This window comes from Anser brachyrhynchus (genome assembly GCF_964034855.1).
Source record: "Anser brachyrhynchus genome assembly, chromosome: 3".
NCBI classification, from domain to species: domain Eukaryota; kingdom Metazoa; phylum Chordata; class Aves; order Anseriformes; family Anatidae; genus Anser; species Anser brachyrhynchus.
Genome location: NC_137696.1, coordinates 56,813,405 through 56,839,724, shown reverse-complemented (window position 1 = coordinate 56,839,724; position 26,320 = coordinate 56,813,405). Strand labels below are relative to the sequence as shown.

Genomic DNA, 26,320 nt, shown 5'->3' with positions numbered 1-26,320 from the left:
ACATGGGAGTCAAGATACAAGATTCAACAAATAAAAGGCTTACATAAAACCTGTGGTCATAAGAAATCAGCTTGTTTTTAATACTGCTAATACTTATTGCTCTGTTGACTTTTCTGTTACTCCACAGCATGGAATAAGTAAACAAATCACAAAACCAAACATTAGAATATAATTTTTTTTTAATTTTTATAAATAACTTATCTGTTACAAAGACAGTTTACCCAGCTAAATCACAAAACCATCAACTCAAGATATCCAAATTAGGTTTTATTAATAAACAGGTAAAAACTGATTTGTCAATCTTCACATAGAACTGCAGATGAAGCTGAAAAACAAGGCCTCATTTTATAAACAAAATGCATTGAATGCAAGTGCTTTGGGTCTACTGCCTAATTACCTGGGATTGGCATTTTCTTCCCACATAAAAAAATGCAAAGCCTTCAAAACAAAGGCCTTTGTGCATTCACATAGATCACTTGTAAAATTCCTAATGACAATGTCCACTGGCAAATGTTTACAGTGGGTGACAGTCTACTTTGTCTCTTGCTACATTGTTAGCACTCCCTCCAGCCTCACTCTAAGTGCTGCTACATGATCCTGTGTGCTGTCTTTCATACACACTGCACTGTAATTCCATTTCCTTGATCTGTTACATACATTCCTGATCACGTGAGTATTTTCCTTAAAAAAATAGATCATCAACATAAAGAGATGCTTGAGGTTGCTTCAGTGTTCAAGTCTGATTTCTCTTTTCCAGCCTTTATTTCAGTTGTCCTAAATATTGCTATCCTTGTTTTCTATAAATATGAGACTTCACCACAAAGTCGGGTTTAGAAACTGGCTGCCAAAACAGGAAAGCATTTAAAGTTCTTGAACAAAGCTGTATGATGCTGCTGCTGTTGATTTTGGCACTGTGTGTACTTCCCCAACGAATCTCTCCTCAGGAGTCTGCAAGATACCCAGCAGATGAAGCAAGCTTAACTCGGATGCTGATCTGTTGGTGGGTTGAAAGTTTCTTAGTTTAAAAAGTTTCCTCATGCCAGACAAAATGCTACCTTGTGTCACCCACCGTAAAACTCAGTGTACAGAGTGAACTATATGCATAACTCTTCCAACTTTTCCTGCATTTTTACCACGCTGCATCTGCAGGTCTTCACAGATCATCAGCATTTACAAGAGCAATGTACAGAATGAGCAGAGGAAAGCTATTTTGTGCATAGTTTCTTATTAATGCTCTTATTTTAAGGCATTGCTTCTCTCAGATAAAAGCTTAAAAAAAGGGACATGATCGTGCTTAATCACTTAAAGGGAAAAAAAAGTTAACAAAAAGACTATTACACTATACATACAGAAGTACAAGAAAATAATAAAGGTGAAGAAAAGAAATCACTTAAAGCAGGCTCTAGAGCTATGTACAGTAGGAAAAGCTTTGGGGTATTTCACTGTGTATTGTACAGACAACGCATGCAGTTTTTCCTTTTCATCTTTAGATGTGATTGTACTGATTTCTGGCTTCACAGAGATGTTTTCAGGGAAGACAAGGCAAAGAGTACCACTGTTTTGTGAAATTCCTCCCTTTATCAAAGGCACTATGTGGCAGCAAACAGTTTAAATAGTTAAACCTTGTTCCTTTTAGATTTCCTCTGTGCATGTAGTGTTTCACTGAAAGCTCCGAAAACAAAAAACGCTAGCACTCTGTTCCTTTCCCCTGTCAAAATTCAGTAGTGACATCGGGGCAGAGAAGAGGATGGGCAACACCCAAGCACTGAACACGGCGTGTTACCGGGATACTGGTAATACTGCACATGGTTTAGGCAGCTGGCAACCGAGTCTTTCAGCAGATTACCTTTCAGCCGATGAGTTTCAACTGCCTGTGACACAACACTGAGGTATTACTAACTCTGTGGGCTGACATTTAACATTAGCAAAACACCATCTCGTCACACCTTCAATTTTACAAAATCCTACACATATATGCTTTTTTTGCCCCCCCAATGACTGGATAGTTCCTTGTACGTTTGCTGTGGTTTTACAAAAGATAATGGGCCTGTCGGCTCAGAAATGCCTGGGCATTTCACACTGTTCACAACGATTTAAGGCCGGGTGATTTAAAAAAGTACAGGCAGTACAACTCCACTGAGCTCCCTCATCTTCATCTGTGTCTGGAACAGTCTTTGGTGTTTTCACAATGGACCTCTGATCTGAGACATGAAAGAGATAAGATAAGCAGTTACTAACCAAGAACAGCATGGAAAGAATTTTGAGATGATTTTTCTCAGTAACTGAGAACTATCTTGTTCCTCTGAGAGCTGCACAGTTATTACTAGTGACAGAGGCAGCTTTTTACCACCCCCTTGACTACAGCTTGATTGTAAGTCAGCCAAATGGCACAACGTGAAACTACAAAAAGCAAGTTTCCCATCCCTTCACTCTGTTTTCTTCCCTTCTGGTTTCAGCTCAGAGCTGTTGCAGGAAAATGAGATGAAATTTACAAGTTCATCAGCATAGGAAACATGCAAAAGATTTCAAAGTATGAAGTCTACAGAGAAGCCTAAATTATTTTTTATGATAGAAAATAAGTGCTTTGCAACCTTTTCATGTATTTAACATTTTAACCCCAGAGTGGATATTGAGAGTTCTTCCCCAAACCTGATAACCAGATACACTAAAGAAAAATCAAAGCCCAGCTCTGTCATGCTGTACAGCAATCCTCCCAAGCATAAAAGTGCATCTTTTTCCATGGCACGTTAGACAACAACCTTAAGCTATTTTAGAAGAGAAAAGATTAAAAGTGAAGAGATGAAAAAGATGAAAAGTGAGAAGAGTGATTCCTGAAGTTAAGGGTTCCTTGTTTATACAACTGCAGCAAAGTCTTTTAGCCAATTATTTCAACCGGAGAACCCCTCATTAGCAATCATCCAATTGCAACTTCTGCAAGATGACAGAGAGTCTCCCTCAGGAAGTACAATGCTATATATATCACAATGGCAAAAAATTATTTTCATTTTGTGGAGAGTGATAACTCTGGTCTAAGTCTACAGTCTGCATCACACTTAGTGAAACAAGATAAAATGAAAATTAAATTTTATGAAGGATGAAGATGCAGTACTGATGATTTTGTTACGAATTTTATTAGGATTTTATTAAGAAAAGAAGGAAAGGACAGAAGGGACATTAGAGGCGTATAAACCAGTTAGAGTTAGCTTTGTGTTTTCAAGAGGGCTAGTACCAAGTTATTAGACATTTAAATTTGTGAGTCAGTGCAAATGCTAACAACTAGTAACAGAAAACTAAAGTTAATTTCCTTTTATGATAGGCTGGCAGATTTGTATGCTCTTGTACAAGTAATCTATTTCACAATCAACATTTAAGTTAGAATCACAAGAAAGAACTTAGTATTAGATGGAAACCAGATATTTCAGATATTTAGCATTAAATCCAAATTTTACCAATACAGTACCTTTGGGTTTTGGTGGCACCGGACCAAGAAATCCAATATTATCATAAAAATTATGAATAGCACTGGGATTAAAATGTGGTCCTAAAAATGAAAAAAGAATGTGCAATAGTTTTTAAAATAAAATTGGATAGGAAAGCATATCAATTTGTTTCAGTAATTCCAAGAGACAGTACTATGATTCACTTATCTTTTATATAAAGGTGTCAGTGCAAACCAGAATGAGATATTAGTGGTGTCAAGAATACACAGAGAAACTTACTGCCTAAAATACACAATATAAAATGAAGTCAGAAACAAAATCCAGGAGTCCTGACTTCTACTGCCCAGCTCTTCTTAGCTGACTGACCAAGCTCTTTAAATATGACTTTCTTCCCCACTCTTAAATATTTAAGAGCATTTTATTAGTTCAGCTAAGACTTTTTTAATTGTAACTGTATGATCTGCTATGTAGTATATAATACAGGTTTGGATTCGATACTTAGGAGGAACTCCTAACTCCAATTTGCTGTAACACAGATATAGAATCTGAAATTTGAAAGAGGAGAGCACAGAGTTACAACAGTACTTTGGTTGCTAACTAGAGATGCTGAATACAAGACAGAAACAGAAGATGGGAAAGAAGGACATGTACATATGGCTATATTATTTAGAAAAACTTCTTCCCCCTCTTCACTCATATTCAAGTGACCAAAGAGATTTTTTTCCAGCATTTATTATATAAACAGTATTGCAAGTCTCCCTTCTGAGCCAAGTATGAGATAGGAATGACCATGGGATTAAGGAGAATCATAAAGCCAACAAAAACAAACGGCTTAAAACAGTTACTTTCATGGTTCCACTCAAACTAACGTGATGATTTTGCAAACAGTATGTACACCCATAATTTAACACCCACTTTTGATACATGCAGACAGTGAAAGGAGAACATAAAATCAACATTTACAGTTGCCGATGTACTAAGAGCATACTGTACCTCTTGCTTGAAAAAGATCAATCTCTTTGGTTAGGCAATCTATGTCTATCTGCAGCTGTCTGTTACAACTTCTTAACTGTTGCATTTCTTCCAGCTGAAAAAATAAATCTGCCTGTTAGACTAAGTTCTCCCATTTTATCATCAGTTATCATTCACACATAGGTAGATAGCATTTAGTTATTTTAGAAGTGAAGATAAGAGAACCTTCCCTTACAATGACCTTTGTTCCAGTCCAATCATAACCCAACAAAAAGTTTTCAGACCCACTGAACTCTTCTCTTATCAGACTTCAGAGCTGACTGTAAAACTCCAGATTGTCGTTAGAACAGAGCCAGTGGTCCCCCAGATCAATGGCTGATCTTCTGGCACTAAAAGCTTTATCAGTTTCTTTGAGATTGGGACACACATGAAGAACAAAAAAATACTGTGCAAAAAGCAGTACGACTATTCAGTTGTAGACCGAAACCTTTTGTGACTGCCTTCAAAAGCAACCTTTCACAAAACAGTTGGAACTGAAAATGCTGATGGCTAAATAATGCATGTTCAGTTTCTAAACTGCACTGTTCACCAGCTCAGTTCTAGCTGTACTGCCTATCACTAGTATATTGTCAAGATACGAGCCACTGTTCCTTTAATTTATTATGACAGACCATGCTTGTGGTTTATGTTTATAGCCTACAGACGTTTCAACTTACTGATGGAATTTGGGAAACAGAATTCGATCTTTTCAGCCGCCTTCGTGTCAGATTATTCTCCATTTCATTGACCTCTGATTTTAGTTTATCCAACTTTTTCTTTTGAATCTCAAGTTCTCGTTGAAGTCGCTCCATCCTGGCCTTCTGGTGTACCAGTAAAGCTGCAATACATAAAGTCCCGTTTTATCTACTTTATTATCCTTCATATGACAACATCAGTTAAAGATGAAAGTTAGTATTTGGCAAAATATAGACAAACGTTTCTACAGATTGCTTTTCCATTCTCCTCACAAGAAAGTCTCTGCCATAAAACATTTTCTGAAACAGCACAAATCAATTGCAGACAACGAGCAAATACAATGAGAAAGTCATACCATGTGATAGATGACCATGCAAAATTTAGCTGTATTCTGTAAAAGTCTTTTTCAAGAACCCAGCAAATCTACAAGAACAGCTACCAGAAACCAACAAACATTTCCTTGCACTGTGTTCTGCTCAGTCACTGTAAAGGAGACGGGATGAATGAAATTCCAAAGAGAGCACTGCACGGCAGAGCACTATATATGCGAGGTAAGAACTGAGATCTTGACTTTTATTACTGTTTGGATTAGGACATAACCCAGTGTTCTTTTCATAGCAGGAGACATCAAGCGAAACCAAAACAGAAAGTACTACAAGCAATACTGCTGGTAAACATCAGTTATATTTATCACAGAGGCTGGACTGCATGCCATGTATGTACCCCCGAACTGGGGTGCAGAACCATTAGCTCAGCTTCTAATTTCTATCACTGCTTTCTATTCATACATCAAATAACATAAGGAGGCCTAATTCAGAGACAGCAATGTTAGCATTTAAACAAAATCTTTTTAAACCTACAAAGAACATAAACAGAACATGCAATTAAATTTATACAAAAGTTTAGCTCATTAAAGACAGGTATACTGTTAAATATCACCAAATGAGCACGTAACACCGCTCAAATCAATAATGACTTTCTATACAAATGAAAGAAATATTTCATTAAATAATCTCAATCATTTCAACTTCTGCATAGCTGTTCATCCATTAAATTAATAAATCGTGTAAATACGGACCAGCTTTGCAGACTACAGCACTGTGGAAATTATTCAGAAATAGCAACAAAAAAAAGTATTAAAAAAAAGGTAGAAATTTGCCTCTGAAACAAAGCATTTAAACACGACTGGCTGGAACATGAGGTTTTGTTCACCACAGTGTCTTTCAGGTACCAATAAGGTCAAAGCACTAATTTGGCTGGTTAGGTTCCCTGAGTAGTCGCAGCAGGAAAAAAAAAGCACATCAAAAAGATGAAACCTTCCACATCTTCAGCAGGTAGAACTGCCCTCCGTTGCAATTCCTGCCTGTTCGCTCACCCACACACCACACTTTCTCTCTCGGGGGTTCTTCAGAAGGAGGAACCATGCCAAACTATTTTTGTACAGTGTTAGAGAACTGTAAGGCCTTACTGAGATTCAGTCCAGGCTTTTAAGCCGCATGTGTTCAAAAGATATTGAAATGACAGAGCTGTACTGGTTTCTACTTGGTTTTGTTCAGTTTAGAAGTGTTTGTATAGATGGGCAGCTTTATCTGCAGTAGCCACACACCACGCTACAGTAGAAGGTGCAGCTGTGCTCTCACATAGTACAAAAGCATTGCAACTGAAATCCCAAGACACAAATTTTTGTTGAAGACTGAGAATTAGCAGGTAAGTGGTCTCAAAATACAGCCTCCCCTCTCAAACAGCCTTTAGAGACAACTGAGGAAAAGAACTTTGTTCTGCTGATGAACTCCAGGAGCCAGAAATGTAGCTGCAATGATACAGAAAGGAAATCAAAGACTGCCTTGCCCCTGCCCTACTCTTGCAGGGAGATCGCAAAGCCTTTTTTCCTCCTAGACTTATTTTCTACTTTTAGACAAGTCCCTTCTGCTTTCATTGCCTCGGTATTACTGGTGAACCAACTCCTCGAAGGCCAGGTTATTGGGATGCGACCCGCAGCAACACAGCTGCACTCTACCAAGCAGGCCCAGGACTCTTCAGACCTGCCAGAACTACAGATGCAGGCTGCCGGTTAGCAGCGATTATGCTGCACGTGGAAGGCGAGAAAGAGTGCTATCAGAGTATCTCCAGGACACACGGCATGGCACGGATTCAAGAGCAAGGCTTTGAATAAGACTGCCTCTTTGGAAGACCTTTTTTTTTTCCCTAGCTGTGCTCCTAAAGGGCAAGCAAACAACTCATTTCGATATTCTCCAACATCTGTGGTTTACAAATTCAGTTGTCATTATGGAATCACACGGGGTGCAGAAAGCACTGATGGATGCCCATGGCATTTTCATTTTCACATCACTTTCCAGACACTATTCAATTTTTTTCTCCTAGCTGCTTTGTGACTGTTTTACCATTTTAAATCCCCAAATATTTTATTTTAAACACACTCATTACAAAATTACTATTACGATTAAAGAAAAATAATCGTTTGCTATTGCTATGCTAAACTTCTATTAAAAATAACTTGGATAAGAAACTGACGAGACATTAGTTCAAGTGGTGGCTTTTATACAGAATTTGGCAATTTTGCATAAATACTCATTTGGCAACTGTAGAAAAATAATGGGGTGAGAAATCCCCCCCACCAGTACTTATTAATGACTAACAGCAATGTAAGTAATCAGCTCCCCCTAGTGTTGATCAGAGCTAGTGAAAATGTGAACAAAACTGCAAAGGGCATCTCTGAATTAAAGGAAATTCAGGTACTACGTCTAGTGGAGAAAAGTATTTGTTTTTTTTTGGCGATCCTGTGTTACTTGCAGGGATGGGATTCCACCTGTGCAGGCAGCAGAGGCACATGCCAGTTTATTCTCTACAGGCTAACTTGCAGTACAAAACAGAAAGGCTCAGGCTTGCACTTACATATTCAGACATCCTTAAAAAGAAGCTATGTACTGTAATCACCATAGCACAAGAACTACCAAGCCTGCCTCCTTGACTCACTGTTAGCGTACCACAATTCGAACAGATTTCGTGGCCGTGTTTCATATTTTCATTATGTGGAAACGGGGTACTGTGCACCCTCAGTGATTTCAGCTTTGCGTTCTACATTCAGCAGATTGGCACGAACAGCGCACTTCCATTCTCTGACAACACGCACATCAATGTCAAAGGAAACAGTGGCACTTCCCACTAAACAGCTGCAAACCATTTTAATTAAAGGAAGCATGCAACCTGGGAAGACAAAAGACCTTTGCTCCTTCAGAGACCCATTCTAACAGGTATTGAATGTAATGTGTTTGAAAATGTATACCTAATTGTTTTCCCAAAGCATCTGTGAATGTGAACTTTAAACAATTAATGCTTTAGATGATCTTTTGTTATTTTAAGTGTATCTAAGAAAAAAGCTAATATAGGGACACAATGATTCCACCCCACTCTATAGACCTATGAATTTTCATTCTCAAAATTTCTTAGTTGTTACAATGTGGAGAAAGGAGAATTCTAGTAATGCAACTCCTCTGTGGCAATAGGTTTGTGAAATTCTTGGACAGACCTCTGTTCATGCATACTTTCAAAATCTGTACCTGAAGCTCCACAAAATTCCCTTATTTAACATGCAATTTCAACACTTCATACTGATTTTTGTTATCCTCCTCTAACGCCCTTTCCACTTTTTTTTTTTAATGCTTTGAACGAGAGCTCTACTGAGGGTGCATATGCCTGATATGCAGAGCCAAATATAATGCTGTATGTTTTCTTATGTCACATGATGCAATGAACTTAAGGACTCTTACAGCACGGGGCACAGCTGTATCTCAAATCTCTCTTTTTTAAGAGCATCTGTAAGGATTGGTCAGTATTTTAAGAAATTTCCTCAGCCTTTTTTCCTTTTTGAAAACTTTAAAAAGCTCCAAGAAGCAAGAAGTGAGAATTATGCAAAATGTTGAGTTACTAAACTAGTTTTGCAATTAATATATTTACATTAAAAACACGGTGGCAAGAGTTGCTAAGTAAACGTACATCCACATAAATACCTATATACCTGGTACAGGTGATTAAGTCTGTAATTATGTATACCAACCCCTCCTGAAGTTAAAGAAAAAAATACGGAAGTGTCAGACAGTCAAAAGCCAAACAGTATTGAACTAAGGGACTTAAGCTTTACTGTATGACAACATAATGCTACAAATTATTACATAATTTCTTTTCTTGATAGCACAGTTGCTTGCCCGTTACAGAGGCTGAAAGCTCTGCAAAGAATGAGCAATTACCAAATAATTGGTTAGCCTCACTATTAAACATATGACTGCATGCATAAACATTTCCGAGCACTGAATTCTCAGTTTCTATATGAGTATCGCTGTTTGTCATCTGTAAGGCACTTATATAACATACTGAAATCTGTTAAGTATATTAGTAAAGTTGCATTACACACTGAAATCTCGTAAGTAATAGGAATTGATACTCTTGTATATACATGACACTGATACTAAATAGATCAGCATAAAAGTTTATCCTCTTCTGGCTGTCCTTTTCAGCATACTTCCAGTATGATTTTTCTAACATTATTAATTCTTATTGACCTCACTAGTGGAGGGGTGCTGTCAACATTTCCATGAGCAAGTCCCCAGGATCTCAGACTGGAATTCCAGAAAACAAGGAACATACAATTAGCAACTGCTTCTGGAAAGTCTGCCGGCAGTCACTTCCTTGGCATCAAAGTCAACTGCAGAGAGATAACCTAGTATTCCGGGGTAACATGCATGTCTTAACTACATCAGTAGTATCTGAGAATTACCCTACTTGTTTTCACATCATACAGCTTCCATTTCTGGCACTAAGCTAAACAAAAATCTGTGACAGCCTTCTGCTACCCACTGAGATGTAAGGGAGAGAAGAGCAGAGGAAACCATGGCAGAAAACCAGAATGTAATCAAGAAAAGAAAAGGCTGGAGTGCCTACACTCTATTAGACTTGAAATTAAAATCCCTTGGACAACTTCGGTTCTGCAATGTCTTCATTTATCTCTAGACTCACAATTTTGTAACTTGTATAAATACAGAACTACATCTTTTGTGTTTGCCATTTTAAAATCCTCCCCAAAGAGGAATCTGGGAAGATAAACTCCATCACGGAAAACTACACTGACTTTCCTCTGGGACATCAGAGCAAGTTAACTGGTGGTTACGGACGAGCTCCCAGGCAGACAAGCCCTATGCTTTACCAGAGAGCTCCACGTCTATCTGCCGGCAGAGGAACGGCATTCATGACCTGCTCCAGGCTCTGAGTGAGCCCAGTACTCTCTAGTGGCCAGAGGCCATTCTGCTCTTAGCTGGTGAGACTTGAGGTCTTTTTGTCCTGTTACTGCCCACCTGAAATCCTTATCCCACACTATTCTGCCCTCTTCGGGATGACTGTTTCATCCTGCCCTTTTGATAACAAGCTCCAATCCTCATGTTTAGGTATTCTAGTCAGGGCCGTACTTCTGTCTGAAAAGAAACTAAGATGACGGAATAAAGAGAAGAGAACTCCTGCCATCAGTTCCCTCTGCTTTTCACCAAAGCAACTACACTTACAGGCAGCGCTTGTCTGTAAGAAGATCCAACACCTTCTATTCTCCCGGGCTGGACCATGCTTATGAATCTGTTTCACTGGAACAAAGTGAAAGAGATCTCCTTGATTTGACACCAAATCAACTCTGCTTTCCACATTCCTTCTACCCCAAGCCAGTTTTAGTTCTCCCTGCCAAGATACGGAGCTTTCTGGGCTGAAATGGAAAAGCTGATGAAAATACATTTTTCTCTAATCAGAGCCAGAGAAACTACTCATCTGTTTTGGCTAAAATTAAAGTGAGACAAGCACCTGGTATGGATGGATTCTGCACAGCCTTGCGAAACTATATATAGCTTAGAACATGGCCTCACAATGGAAAGCACCAAGTAACTTAAATCACAACTAGTATGTACAGAAAACACAAAAACAAAGCCAACCACCTCTAAGAAAAAGATCCATTTCTAGAAGTAGTAATTAGGACTTCCAGATAATACAGTCATACCAGTAAAGTCAGTCATAAACATCTCAGCTTTCGAAAGATTAAATCGTAACAAAAAGAAAAAATACTGCGCTTATTACAGCAGAAATGGAGCTACATACGCCAGAAGTCCCAAGCACTTCTGAACTTGGGAAACATGAGCATGCTTTAGGCAAACTAGTGAAGGACACAAAAGGAAGGTATTTCTCCAATGTCAGCACTGAAACAAAAGCTACACCAGTCCACAACATGCATCTACACTACTAAAAACTGTGTCTGTGCCTTGGCTTCAGGAACAACTGGGCCCCATATGAGCCAGTCAAAACTTCTGAACGCAAGGCTGCACGGCAGAATTGGGCTTCGTGAACTTGCCTCAGCTTGGTAACGCAGATGCTGATACCCACTGCTTGTAGAGACAACAGCAAGTCTGTCTAGAGCAGCCATCACTATTGGGGGAACAAGAGATGAAGAGCCGGACCTGGCAGAAGTCAGTCCCCCAGTCAGAAAAGGGGAACAGGAGAGAGGACACCCTTCCCCAACAAACACCTCAAATGCAGAGTGCCTGTGAGGTAAGAGTGTTTACAGTAATAGGGATGAGATTCCTCTTGCTTCATTTCCGAGTACCTTAAGTTACCTAGAACTAAAGTAGGCAGGAAAGAGTAAGGAAAGGGGAATACCACTTCTAGAGGGCATTTGTTTCACTGTTCCACATATGAACCCCATTCCTAAGTTCTTTAATTCTTCACACATTGTAAAACACTGCCTAGGATGATTTAGTTTCATTTAGTTTCGACACCTAACCTTTAGATACTTGAGTTAGGATGGGCTGTTCTCTCACCAACAATATAATTGCCTCCAGAAGTAGTGCATAAGCTAAAATCACTTTCAATTCACTTAATTACTACAGTACTGCAGATGTGCACCAGCCTTACTGTCCTGATCACTGTACTTACACAATGTCTAATCTGAAGCATATTTAGAGTAGTCATGGAACAAAACAGTTTTTTAATGCCAAATTATTTGCTGAGTCCAAAAAGAACCAATAAGTTGAGAAATGATTTTGACAATCCATTCCGAATACTGCAGAGATATCTTAAGACTCATTCAACGTCTTCATCCAAAAGGCCCACAGTAGCTTAATAAACCACCAAGATAGTAACAAAAGCACATAAAAAATATTAAAACAGAAGAAAAAGATTAACAGATTGGGTTGCTGTATCACATTACGTTTTACCCTCCTTTTACACCACTGATCCTTTCCAATAGCTTTCTTTGGTGCGGTGCTCCATCTCAGTTTACAACGTAACAGAAGTATCAAGGCTTTATGCATTTTATTGCTGGGCACACATTAGGAAACAGAGGCATTAGGTCCCACTAACTGCTTCTGAAGTCTGCTTTTCTTAAGTAACATTTGCAAAACCAAATTGTAACTTTTATCCAATGGAAACAGTATCTCAACTGATCCAAAAATCTGCCAGTAGACTCATAACTTTAAATCATCAGGACAAATTGAACAAGCTTAGACATTTCCTTCAGAACAACAAAGAAACAAAGACACTATGACTCCACTTCATTAAACAGATAACATATCTACTTAAGACAAACAGAAGAATTATCTCCAAATATTCAGTTGCATGTCTTTGCTGTAAAAAGAAATCTACGACTCTCTTATAGACCTTTTATTTAGGAAACACTCAAGAATGCTAAAATTGAAGATAGCATTAACATCACAAAGGTTATCAATTGCTTCACGTTCTGTAATCTACATACTGAATTGACAATCTGGTTGAAATCTCTACTATTTATATTAAGAATATTACCTTGCGTGTAGGCAGCATCATCAGATCCCATACTCAATTTCCGTGCATCACTGATCCTATCCACATGTGCTAAAACAGGGTCAGTAAGATGCTGGATACCCTCTGGTTCAACATAGTGATCGGGAAGGTTTAGAAGGTTTGTAGGTTCAAAGGTTGGGGAGACTACCCCTGGGGAAACTGCAGGGGGCTTATTTGGAGAAACTGTAATTTTAAAAGTATATTTTGTGTTAGGCTGCGTAACCACCACTCGAGGAGAAGTTGCAGTGGTGCTGTTGCCCACTGCTCGACTCTTGGGTGGATGGTGATGAATAAATGCAGGACCCATGCTTACTTGACCAGACATATTCCTAGAAGTGGCAGATACTCCAGGATTTGTCGATATGAAAAGCGTGGGCTGGTTCCGTACAACTTGATCATCTCCTGCTGTGGCATTTGCTGAAATGTAGACCTTAGGCTGACCACGTGTGATCACTTCATCAGTACTTGGAGGACTGGCCGATATGTAAACAGTGGGCTGACTTCTACTTAATGTCTGGCTGTTGAGGGAAGAGGGAGTAGTGGAGGTGCGAGGGCCAGTTGAGCGCAACTTAGAGGAACTATTTCTTTGTGGTGGTTCAAGTTTGATTTCAATTTGGTTTTTGCGAGGTCCTGTGGATATATTCTGAATGTTGTATTGGCTATGAGCAGAAGATTGTGAGCTACCAGATGAATGAATCATAGGTGCTTGTGGAGTAGTAGGAGAACTGATAGGCATATAGACATGAGAAGTCTGGTGGCCTTGCTGGTTTGGCTGCGTTGAGTGTTGCGATGAGGTATGTGGCGTAGAACTGGATGTAGGAAGAGTAGTCCAAGGACTTGGCTGCGAAGGCTGGTAGACTTGCTGAGGGTGCATAGGATTAAACTGAGATGCCCAGCCTGGCTGCTGCTGCGTCTGTCGAGTTGTACCACTAGGAGCTGTGATATAAGGCCTAATATAGATAGAATTTCCCTGTGGACTGTTAAGTACGGGAGGAGGTACACCATGTATGTGCAAAGACGTAGGGGTATTGCGGCCAGGCTGAATGTTTGGGGCTAAAGTTACCATAATGGGGTTGAATCTGGGTGTTTGTTGAGACAAGTTAGATACTCCTTTGCTGCCTAGGTGAAATCCAAGGTGTTGCCCTGGATTAGAAGCACTAACTGTATTAGCCATTCCAAAGACATTAAATCCTTGTGGAACCTGCGCAGGTGCTGTCTGTGGTTCCTGCTGAAACAGTTCATTGCTGGGCTGACTGGTTTGAAGGTGTCCATCGCTAACGCTGTGAGCTAGAGTCCTACTTCCATTCATTCTACTTCCGTCCCTTACATGGTGATACACATTCTGTGACTGCAAATCCAAATTAAGAGAAGTCATGTGATTTCGTAGTCCAGGAATCCCAGAATCATCCGAAAAACCTAGGTCTCCTTCACCGTAGAGATACTTTGTGCTCTCCTGAGACAGAACTGCACAACAGGCATCCAAATTATTGTTATTCTATAAAAGACAGATGAAAGTTTGACATTACTGATAAAATACCATCATAGTTGGATATATATTTATATATGCATGAAATCATCACTGAAAAGTTAACAATGTAGCAGCATATGGAAAGCTTTAGGTAGTTGGCCAGCATAGCTACTACACATGCACAAGGGGTCTGCATGTGAAGCTTACTAGTTTGAGAACAGCAACTCCATCACTGGCATCAAGGGCAGAGGTCTGCATTGCTGCTGAAGCAATGACACTGACATCTTGGGTCTTGACAAGCTAACATGATACAGTATAATACACCTTGGATGAATACTTTTGCTATTCCTTCCCAATTTCAGAACAATCTGCAGCAATGAGAAGTCTCCGGCTTGAGAAGAAAGTGACAGAAGGCAATTCACATTACCTGCATATTTCTGGTGAATAACTTGAAACCAAAATAAAAGCACACATTTATTTTAAACATTCTTGCAAAAACTTCAGTACCGGTTATGCACTACCTCCTGCTGAAAATGAAAAGCGAATCTTGTGCAGAGAAGAAACATGCAGACCAAAGAAGTTGTACAGGAGTACATGATTTCAGAAGCAACGTAAAAAATTCAATTTATGCACATACAGCACATGATTACCCTTTTGCAAGATGAAACTATTAATGAAAACCCAGGGGACATTTATATTTTAAACCACTGTTTACAAAAATTTTAAGTACTTGTATTTGTATAAAGTTTCTTTATAAAACTGGTAATAAGATGACTTGGAACAAAAACCACAACCTGGTTATTTTGCTTTTAAAGAACGGTTCAGGAACAAATTAAGAGTTAATCCTGCTTCTGTATTTCCACAAATTCAATAACATTGTACTCATATCTCCACAATAGTTTCCCCACATAAGGGGTTTTAGAAGAGTGAACATGCACTGGTGGCATAACTTCAGAACACTGTGCTCTGTCCATATTACATTTTCTTACACCACCCCCTGTGCCCTCTCCCCTTGCCCCCCCACCTGAAGAAATAAAGGTTAATACTTTAAGCTAGAAGAGCACCTGTTAAGGCCCAGATATTATTAAAATTAAATAGGTGTCAAGTTTATCCAAACACACAGAACACCAGTTACCAGAAAGAATACAAACGATCAAGGCAAAAAATGCACATGCCAAGTAGTAACATTATCAATTAGTTAAAGAATACACAAGCAAGAAAGTGATTCACACTACATGCTTTGCAAAAACAGTTATCTTTGTTAAACTAGCACACAGTAGCTCTCATCTTTAAGCAAGATAAGAGCTTAGAGAGATGCGCAGACACAGCAAGACTGTCTCTATCTGAAAAAAAAGAAAAAAAGGAAGGACATAACAGAAGTGGGAGGACAAGCCTAAACTCCACCCACAAAACCAAAACTATGTGTTGATACAGGCCAGATGCAATTCTGAATTCTTAAAGAAAAACACCAAAACCAAACATCAAAAAGACACCTTTAAAAAAAAAGAAAAAACATGATTCCCTAAAGGCTGTCTAACTAGCCAGTCAAATAAAAGAATTGTTGCAGAAAAGTCTTGAGAGCGATTAAAATGGGCCAAATGATTTTATGTATAATGGCTCTAGCTTGGAGTAAGGACAAAGTAATGAAATGAAGTTAGTAGTGAAGAAAGGAATCACACTAACACAACAGTGGGTAAGAAAATATAACAACAATAGCCTTGTACTCATTGCAGAGAACAAAAGGGAGCTAGAAAAGGGACAAAGATAGGATGCCACAGAAAAACAAGCTAGAAATCTTAAAGGCAGATTTTGCATGAACTTAAGTGAATTAAAATTATTAACAGAAAGGCCAAAAATACCAAACCAAAAAGGAACAGGCCAGGCTTGCAAGGCCCTTACATTCAACTTGAATGCATTTCTTTGGACAATTTTTTTTTCTTTTTTTAAGACTGCATCCAATCAATTCCAAAATTTCAGTGACGTCAATGAGCAAATTGGAGAACTCAAGGGGGAAACGGGGGCACATGGAGCCCCTGTCATCTTCTGGCTGGCAGAGGCAGAGTTTCAACCGCTTCTAGCTCTTTATAGATCAGAGAACCGGTTGATGGCAGAATTGAGCATATTCCAGCAAAACAATACCCCTCATCTTAGCTCTGCCCATGTCCCAACTGAGTTTAAAATGTTGGCACCCTGAAAGAGAAAGAAAAAAAAAGAAAGAATAAGAATGTTGGAGGGAAATGAGGAAGCAAGGAGAGGATGTAGACTTGAGGAGCAGGTGGTTATAAAATGCCCCGGACAAAAAAAAAGAACAAAAGGGGACAATGTCCACAGAGAGGGGAAGTCGCAGCAACTCCTTTAAGTGAGGAGAAGGGAACAGCTGAATGCAGGAAGCTTGCTGGGAAGAATGGAAGGATACAGAACTTTCCAGGAACACTCAATGCAGTCAGCCCAAGAAAGCAGTAAGATTGTCAACTCCCTAGATGACACAGGTTTACATTTCACCTATTAGATTTTGGTTGGTCCCCTGGTTTCACGATACTAGATATTGCTTGGCTACTTTAACAGTGGGCAAAGAACAGCATTGAGGTATCTGTATAGTATTCCTGCACAATTTGTAGTCTTCTGAATAAACTTTTGTTGTAATGAAAACCTCGTCACTTTTAACTGCATAACTGCTTAACTTCTTTTGGGTTCTCTCATGGGGAATATTATACTTCCTGGTTTAAAAATAGCCTCTCTCTGACACATCAGGTACTGGGGGGGGGGGGGGGGGGGAGGGGGGCGGCAAGGCAAATCGCAGCATTTCTTATGTAGTATAGTAAGTACATTATTGGTTATATTTCTGTTACCACATTTATCAGAAATTCCTTTCACCATGCTCAGCTACTAGAAGGCAGAACATGGGATACAGACACTGTCCCAGAAGTACTGCAAATACATGTAAAAGTACCCTCAAACTCTGCTTTCCAATCTTTACCACCACCTCAAGTACAAAGTTTCTCAGATTGAAAAGGTTATTTTGTTTTTTAAAGAGGGCTATCTTAGAGTAGCATAACTAGAAGATGTTTCAAAGGAATCAGAACTCATGAATTTCAAAGAAACACCAACCTGACAGAATTGTTGGTGAGTCTTAGAAACTCTCAGCTCTTGCATAAACAACTATCAACAAAAAAAGTTAACTTTCCAGTGTACTGAATTAGTGTAATAGTATTGCACATATCACCTTATATGATTTTTAAGGCTCCTTTTTACATTAAAAAAATCACTCTTCAGTGTTACGAAGACTGAGTCTCCGAAGAGACATACGCTAGCTTTTGAAGAATCAAGAATTACACCCAAAAGGTGAATATTGTTGCATTCACTGTCTACTCCATTGACCTTGCTCAACAAGCAATTCTCTTGTTTGAATAAAAAAAATTATACAAATTAGATGAGTCCTACAGAGAGCTAATATGAAAGTGGTGAGGTACTATCCTGAGAATGAATACAGGCTATCTATAGTCTGGTTCAATTTCCCCTTCAGCTAAATAACGAAAGAGAAAAGGTTAGGGCAAGCCTGAAACCTCACAAACCCTCCTGTGATTCGAAAACAATTTTCTCAAGAACTGCAGTTTTCACAAATTCTTACTTTATTTCAAACAGAGTTATGATGAGGTAATGAAAATACAAGCATTCGATTGACACAGTCACACTTCTACTCCCAACAGTACAAACAGGCACAGCACTGCGTTTGTATGCATGTATGGGTGACTATATATACTTATATATGAAGTATATACATATATGTATTTTACATGTTAAAATACATATAAAAGTAAGACAATCAGCATTCTTTGTATCATAATCGTATCATAGCCACAGATGTCATAGCCATAGTCCAGAGACAACCAGCTTCTGGGAACTCATGGCCATCTTTCTCCCAGTCAAGTTGTGTATACTGCTGATCATGAGTATGCACACAATCCTCTATTATCCAGAGTACTCAAAGGCTGAATACTTCAGATAATGACAAAATCCAATCAGCATGGGTACTTTGGGATAACCAGAAATGCAAAGCAAACACATTTAAGCAAAACAGTTAAGCCTATCAGCATTTGTTAGCTCTGGGCATTCAGGTGTCCCTGTGTCCTGCTTCCTCAGGCTTTGGTCAGGCTTATTAAGTCATCTGCCAAAGTAACTAACGTGATGTTATACAGCAGAAGTGATATAAAATACAGGCATATGCAATGTTGCATTTGTGCAGCACTGCCTTAAATTACCCCTGCTGGACTTAAGTTGGCTTTGCATCTCTCTTTTTGCCACAATCGGCTTTAGCTCTTGAGATGGCCGAAAGGCAGGAGCATACTGATTGGAAAAGTGGTAGTGTCCATGCACACGCTGCTTTGGTTTACCTTGGGCCACCCCTGACTAGACACGGAAGAAGAGAGGCCAATTTAACATTTAGCTCACTAGGCAAAATAAACAAATTGGCTGTGTATATTTGTCTCATTCAAAGAGGAAAACAGAACGAAAAAAACTGCTTTCAGTGCAGACACCCACACATGATTAGTTAATATTTAAAGTAAGTATTACCACTTACTCATACGGTCTTTAACAGAACACTGACCTGTAACATGCATCTGGATACAACACCTTCAGGTACCTCAGGAAACTTCTGTCGCAGGTCATGTAAAACCTGAATATCAATTTGCTGGCTTCCTTGGGCCATTCGTATATTGCCTGGTCAGGATTGTTTTTCAACAGGCAGTTTTAGGCCTTAGTAAAGGGAGTACTCATCTCTTCTGTCCCAGCATTTTCTGAAAGAGGGAAGAAAAAATTAGGGCACTGAAAACATGCACTTCTGATATAAAAAACACCAAAAAAAATAAACAAAAATTCCTCTGCGATTATTAAATATAAGTCTGTATGTCAGTGTTCTCCCACACCACATCTCTGACTAACAAATTGCCCTTCAGACACTCAAAACCTCACAAATTGCTCATTTATAGGTACATCTCTTGATCAGCTTCCTTTTTTTTTTTAAATGTTGAACTTATAAAATGTATTAGGAATAAGAGACACTTGATTAATCAAAGTATTAAAATTCATGGTTTTAAGATCAGCATTTACTTATTTAAAACATGAACAGAAGCAAAGAAGTTCACACCAAAAAAGGGGAGAAAGTCTTAATTCAGCTTGAGTGTACTTAGAGTTACTTTTATCTTCACCATTACTGTTTATTACCAGAAAATTGTGGCTAGAAGCTCAGTGTTTTGTAAATTTCAAAATTTATTAGCAATATCCTACTCTTTTTTACCCAACATACCTCTGAGATTAGGACTACAAGAAAATAACCCTGTAACAATTTATGTTTCTTCAATTAATTGTTTCTTTTTTAAAAGAAATTATGAAGATTGTATCACAATCAGCCAACCAACACATTTATACAAGGTATCTGTCCTGAGCTTATGGTATCCACATGTTATTACCAAGATCAGTCTCTAGCGATGAAGTTTGGAAGAACGCACTTGTGCATTAAGCAAAGAAATGCTGTTTGTTTTTTTATGGTCATATTTATTTGTAATATTAGTTTATACGAAGTAGTCAACTCCAACATTGTCTTGGTTTTGGCTGGGATAGAGTTAATTTTCTTACTAGTAGCTGGCACAGTGCAGTGTTTTGGGTTTCAGATGAGAATAATGCTGACAACACAGGGATGTTTCAGCTGTTGCAGAGAAGGACTCTGCACGCAGAGCCCAGGACTCTTCTGCTCCTGGCACTGCCCAGCCAGTGAGGAGTCTGGGGGTGCACCAGGAGCTGGGGGGGGACACGGCCAGGACAGCTGGCCCAAACTGGCCAGAGGGATGTCCCATGCCATGGGGCACCATGCTGAGCAATAAAACTGGGGGAGCTGCCTGAGGGTGTGTGCAGCCACTGCTCGGGGTCTGGTTGGGCATCGGTCACTGGGTGCTGAGCAGTGGCATTGTGCATCGTTTGCTTTGTGTGTTGTTATCCCTTCCTTTTTTGTCTTAATAAACTGTCCTTAACCCACAAGTTCTATTCCCCAACCCCCCCAGTTCTTTAATTCTTTCCCCCATCCCACTGCAGGGGGAGTGAGCAAACAGCTGTGTGGTGCTGAGCTGCCTGCTGGGTTAAGCCACAACAAACATTCATTTACCTCTTAAGTTCACAAATCTTCGAACATTTCTGTCAACATATTCACTTTTTCCTTCCCTTTTCTGCCTGCTTTTCTTTCTCTTTTTCTCCTCTTGTATCTTGCCTCACGCCCAACAGGCACCCCTACTCCACCACTGTCACTTACACACACAGCCTTCACCGAGCACTACACCAGCTCTTTCCCTCTGCAACATGTACACTGCTACAAGCAACATCTTTAGTCCAGGAAAAGTACTCTAAGAATTAAATTGGTTTGGAAACATTTGAATTGCTGCCTCTTCTTTCTGTTAAATATCTCACACATGGCTAAAGAAGTAATTTAAGATGTGCTCAAATCAAAAGAGAAGAGTTCTCACAAAGCAAAGCCCACACCAAAAAAAACAGATTTAATTTTGGTGTTGATTTTATGCCTTTTTTTTTTTTTGAAGGTCGGTAAAGAATAGGGGATGAACTAATTTTTTTTGTAAAAACAATGGATAAAAAATAAAAGCTGGTTATGTGACAGATTATTAACTTATTTTGCTCCCTTGAGTACCTTATTTTTGTGCCATAAACGCTGTCTGGATGCATGCCCTTTTGTACAGTGTCTCTTTAAGAATACGGGTACAGATTCTTATCTCTAACCATTTCCCCTGATACTACTTTAGACCAATTATTTCCTCTCATATTTTGTCCTCATTTGGCTTTCACTTTGCTCTTTCTTCACTAGAAATTATTAGGCTAACATTCAACACAGCACAGGTTTCTTCTACGCTTAAGATGGGTGTATTTTTATTTATTTTTTTATTTTCCTTTACTTTTAGTCAGTGCTTATGAACTCTAAATGTAACAAGGACCTTCTCTTGCTGCAATGCGCTCACTCAATGTCTATCTTTTGAGACAATTTAATTCCTTTGAGATTTAAAATACCATAAAATCCACACCAGTCTACCCCATATATTCACTGAAACTATCTTCCTCTACAAAAGCAACCAATGAGTCCAGTGACTCAGCAGGGCTCCTTGCTGAGCCCAGTGAAAAAAAACAAACAGCATTTCCAGTTACGAAGACTAGTAGCTATTGGAAAAAACTGATGCATGCGACTGGAGCCCCAAACATAACAGACACTCCTCACCCCCTCAACATTTGCACCCCCAGTGGAGCTTCTCTCTTCATATCCCTTCCCCCTCTCCATCTCTGCCAAGGATTTCTCCTACCTGTCCAAGTAAGCTCTAACTGATGTGCTAAGGTGCGCAACTGCTGGCTGCAGAAGCTGCCCCCGCAGGCTGATCCCGGAATCCATCAGCCCAAGCTCTTCCCAGCAATCCCACTGCCACACTCCCTCTGTAATATGCCTACAGGCTTGTTTTCCTGTACCTCTAGGCTCTAAAAGTGGACTACTAGCGAGTTAACTGGGGAGCATTCATCCTCGTTTTCTCATTTTCTAGTGCATTAACACTAACACCGCATTAAGCGACATGTATTGCAATGCCACGGCTTTTCTAAGACTGGAAAGATAGAGACAAAGTGCAAAGAACTGATGATGAAGCAGGAAGCACATGATTTCCAGCAGGGATCACAAGACAGGCATAAAGCCCTTCCAGGACGGAAGGCCTGAATCACTCCGTTATAAGACCTCTCCAACTCTTCTGCCTTCTCTGGTCTGAGCTGGTAAAGTTACCAGTCAACTGGTAATTGGCCCGCGCCAGAACACTTCCAATAATAGCGGACCATGGTGAAACAGCAACGCGTTACCCTTCAACTTTCTGCCAACAATTCAAGAATAGCTCTGGGGAAGAAAAAACCCATCAAAATATATGTTACTCTGAGGACTGTCTACATGCACTACGCTTGGAAAAAAAACTCATTAGCTAATAAAATAGCTAAGGCTGAAGGTCCTAAGAATATTCCAGGAAACATCTGCTCATTATTTCAGTCCAATAAATCCCATCCTCTATGATACAATCACAATACATATTTAATTAAAAGTACGGGAAAGGACAGGAATTTTTGTTGGAATACTCAGAGATGCTTTGAGAAAACAGACCACAATCCTACCCACAGTTTTTAGCGTACGTAACAATGCAATATTCTACTACTGAAAGCAATACAACTTCAAAAGGCCTTAACACACGATAAGTATCAACCAAGACTGTGAGAACTGGAAACTTAGATTATGCAATTCCTCCCCAGAACACACTTTCTGTTTATGTGACTATGCAAGGTCAGCTTCCCTTTTCTTCATGCACTTCATTAATGGAGACAGAGCAGCACAACTCTTCGAGATCTGGTTCCAATCAGACCTGTGCAATTAAAAAACCTATGTGGAAACAGACAATATGAAGATGTGGGAAAAGAGTGTGCAAGGTTCTGGGGTTCTTGGTCCTACACAAGTCAACTAGAAGCAGAAGCACACTTTCAACACTACCAGCCACTGAACAACTAGCTCATCTAGGACAGACACACCTGCACTAACCCTGCAAAAATTTACTCTGTGTAACCCGAGTGCCACCTCAGAGAGGCAGAAACAAACACTTAAGGAGACTGCTACTACACAAGGCACCCTATGGCAGCTGCCACCAGTCCTTAAGACCAACAACTTAAAGGTAGCATGGATATACCAAACAAGCAGTGCACATACCTCAGACTGAGATTTTGACGCACCTACGAGGCCTCAGAAGCTGTAACACTGGACAAGCAGAAGATCAAAATATTCTGAACTCAAACTATACATTTGAAAAGCAACCGTGTTCACAAGTGAACTGAGGCAGCAAATCTTGGCTTACACAATTAAGAGAATTCATCCTGGGCGGAGAGGGACAACAGCAAGTATCTAATCTGAAACCCAAACTAGTATTTTATTTTTTAAACAGAAAAGAGTTTTGCTGTCTAATGTTATGGAACAAATCTACATATTAAACACAACATTTACATAAGCACTGTTAAAAAAGGCGGCTAAGAATTGCAATGGTTAAAATGAAGCCAGGAAACAGTCTTTCTACACAAGTCCAAGTATCGGAGTTTCCTTTCTCTTCTTCCCCTTCATGTGGCTGGGGAAAAGCCTGGTACGCACAGCTTATAATAGACTGAACCAATGCCTCACTGAGACATTCATATTATTTCTTGAATGGTTTGGAGTGGTAAACAGCTCTGAGTGGTGACAAAAGCAATACTATTGATACACTTTCTTTAAGGAACTGCTAAGAAAAATACTAATCTGCAGAGAGAAATGAAAAGCGACTGAAGTATTCCATTGTAATCAGCTATAACTGCATTGCAGTGCTTCTCTAATTAAAAGCCAAAGCTGGCAAAATCACAGCAAGCCCAGAACAATGCAGAATTTTGTTCAAAAGAAGGAAATTGATTTAACTTGTTCAATACCAAGTGCCATTTTTTCCATTGCTCCTTGATGGAGTAATCCATTAAACTGCAGAAAAAACAGTTAAAGAAACCCTCACATGCATCCTCCTAAAACCTCTTAATTTCCCCCCTCAATTTCTCTAACCTACGTAAAACTAACCCATACCACAATACACTGCATCATTATCTGTAACTTCTATACTTCTCATTCCCTTTGTGAAGTACTAAAAAAAAAAATTGTATCTACTATTTATATAATTTCCATCTTTTGCCTGATGAATCAGATTGGCAAAACAGCATTTTCTACTGTCTTCAAAAAGATTAATACACACTTTCCCAGCTCTTACCACAAAAACTGCATGGAAAAAAAAGTCATGCATCAACTGCTTTCATGAAAAACTTTTTTTTTGTTTATCTAGAACCTTTAAAACCAGAAGAACAAATTATTTTGTATTCTAGCTCATTTTTCAGTGTCTGGAGTCTTGATAGAATGCCCAACATCCACTATTTCCACATTTAGTACTCAGAAACAGCATCATGAACATACTTTAACAATTACCTTACATTCCAAAGTGCTGCTGCCTTTAAAACTTCCTGCACCTTCACAAGGTGTAAGATGACCGATGGGCACCATTCAATGTTTGCAAAATGCAACTATTTGACGGTAGGATTTGGTATTTGGGAGATATCTTATTTTATTATCATACTTTTAAGTCCCAGATGCTTACCACCAAGAAGTTGCACGCAGTTAGTGCACAAGAGCTAGAATCAACACCTATTTTGTAATTTTAGTAAAATTACTACGATTTTTTTGGTATGCACGCATCAAATTTGTCAATGTGGTGGAATATGATTATATTTGCTGCAGTACAGGAGAAAATAAATGCAATAGCTCCCTCCCACTATCTTCATTTACAGATAAAGATACTCAAAGTCCTGTAGTTAACATATTCACATTCACAAAACTTTTTTTTTTTTCCTTTTCATTTTCAGCAACGACAAGGAACTCATATGGCTTCACTGGCAGTTTAGCGTACAAAAAGTGCACTTGCATCATACGAGCATTAACGTCCTACTCCAATCCTTACCTGAAGGAAAACCTACTGCCTAACAAATATTTAGAGATTATTAATAAGCAACACCGTGTACTGACCATCTGAATGGGCCAAAATTTCAAAAGTAAACTGGAAAATCTATTCAAGAAATTATCAGTAGAAACAGCAGAAAGGAATATATATATGGCTTTATATTTCAGCTATATCCAAGTAAATTGCTCATGCTACCCTGTAGCTTTAATCTGATCACATATGATCTGTGTTTTACTGGGTTCTAAAAGACGACTAATTGCTCCGAATCACGTTGTGTTACTCACAGAGCTAAAAATGCTGGAAAAATAAGCATTTTAAAAGCTTATTTTGGGAACCTGGCTGTAAATATTTATTAAGAGGGTGCTATGAATGCAAGAACAGGAGCACACTTCCTTGCATTAAGGATGCAGATTACAGATCCGCACATAAAAGACCGCTCTAATGACAGCAAATTCAACGCACCAAGCTGCAATGTGAGACCAGTAGAGGTTGCTAAAGTGCCTGTTGAGACAGCAGCCAAGGGACTTCGGGCATTTCTTTTCATGGGTCTAGGAGGTGCAGAAAGACAGCAGAAATAGATAAGCAATCGTAAAGACAAAGAAGAAAAACAACCCTCTACCTCCAGTTCCTTCCGTAGAACCAGCAAGCCCCCCAGTTCTCCCAAACTATTCACCTACCCAATGGCTACCTCAAAAAAGGAAAGCCAGCTTCTTCCCTGTGCGCCACCTCCATGCCTTCTTGAGCAGTACCTTCCCCCACATACTTAAGTTTGCTTTTTTCCTGTTATCTCACCTGAACATCTATCCAAGCACCAGGTCAATACCAAATATAAAAAAACCCCTCTGTTAACCCTGCTTTTTTGCCAGATCCCAATTCTGATGCATCACTCCAAGTTGCTAGTTCAATTGCAGACCAACTGGAGCCCACTTCCCATCAAGGACTTCCTTACACCAAATGGCAGGAATCAAAGTAGGGCAGATATAGATATTGCTATCATTTCCTTCAGCTTTCTTTCATGAAAATATAGAGGTCTCTGGTCTATACTTAGAACTGGTAATCACATCATAAACTTAGGAATCTCTACCCACAAAACACCCCTAAATGGGATCTCATTCCTCTGGCAGTAACAAGCAGCATAAGTTAATTACCAGTGCACAATTGTTATGCATCAGTACTTTCCCCATGAATTACATTTTTGTATCCCCATTGCCTGAAAAAAAAAAAATCAGGTAAGTGCCACAAGTTAAGTGCTTGCAACT

General features: G+C 39.2%; 1 protein-coding gene across 2 annotated transcripts in view; it reads right to left on the bottom strand.

Moving 5' to 3' along the window:
- Positions 1-161: 161 nt before the first annotated feature.
- The window catches only part of TAB2 (TGF-beta activated kinase 1 (MAP3K7) binding protein 2), a 62,719-nt gene continuing 36,560 nt past the window's right edge, over positions 162-26,320 (bottom strand). The window contains exons 2-7 of one of the 2 annotated variants that reach the window (XM_080587996.1): positions 19,085-19,274; positions 12,993-14,505; positions 5,129-5,289; positions 4,434-4,527; positions 3,461-3,541; positions 162-2,201 (exon numbers count right to left, since the gene is read on the bottom strand). In XM_080587996.1, coding sequence (XP_080444122.1) covers positions 2,056-2,201; positions 3,461-3,541; positions 4,434-4,527; positions 5,129-5,289; positions 12,993-14,505; positions 19,085-19,186 — 2,097 coding nt within the window. In that variant the 5' untranslated portion in view covers positions 19,187-19,274 and the 3' untranslated portion in view covers positions 162-2,055. Of the gene's footprint in view, positions 2,202-3,460; positions 3,542-4,433; positions 4,528-5,128; positions 5,290-12,992; positions 14,506-14,685; positions 15,487-19,084; positions 19,275-26,320 lie in introns of those variants that run through there. The other variant, XM_080587997.1, reaches the window with a different exon arrangement.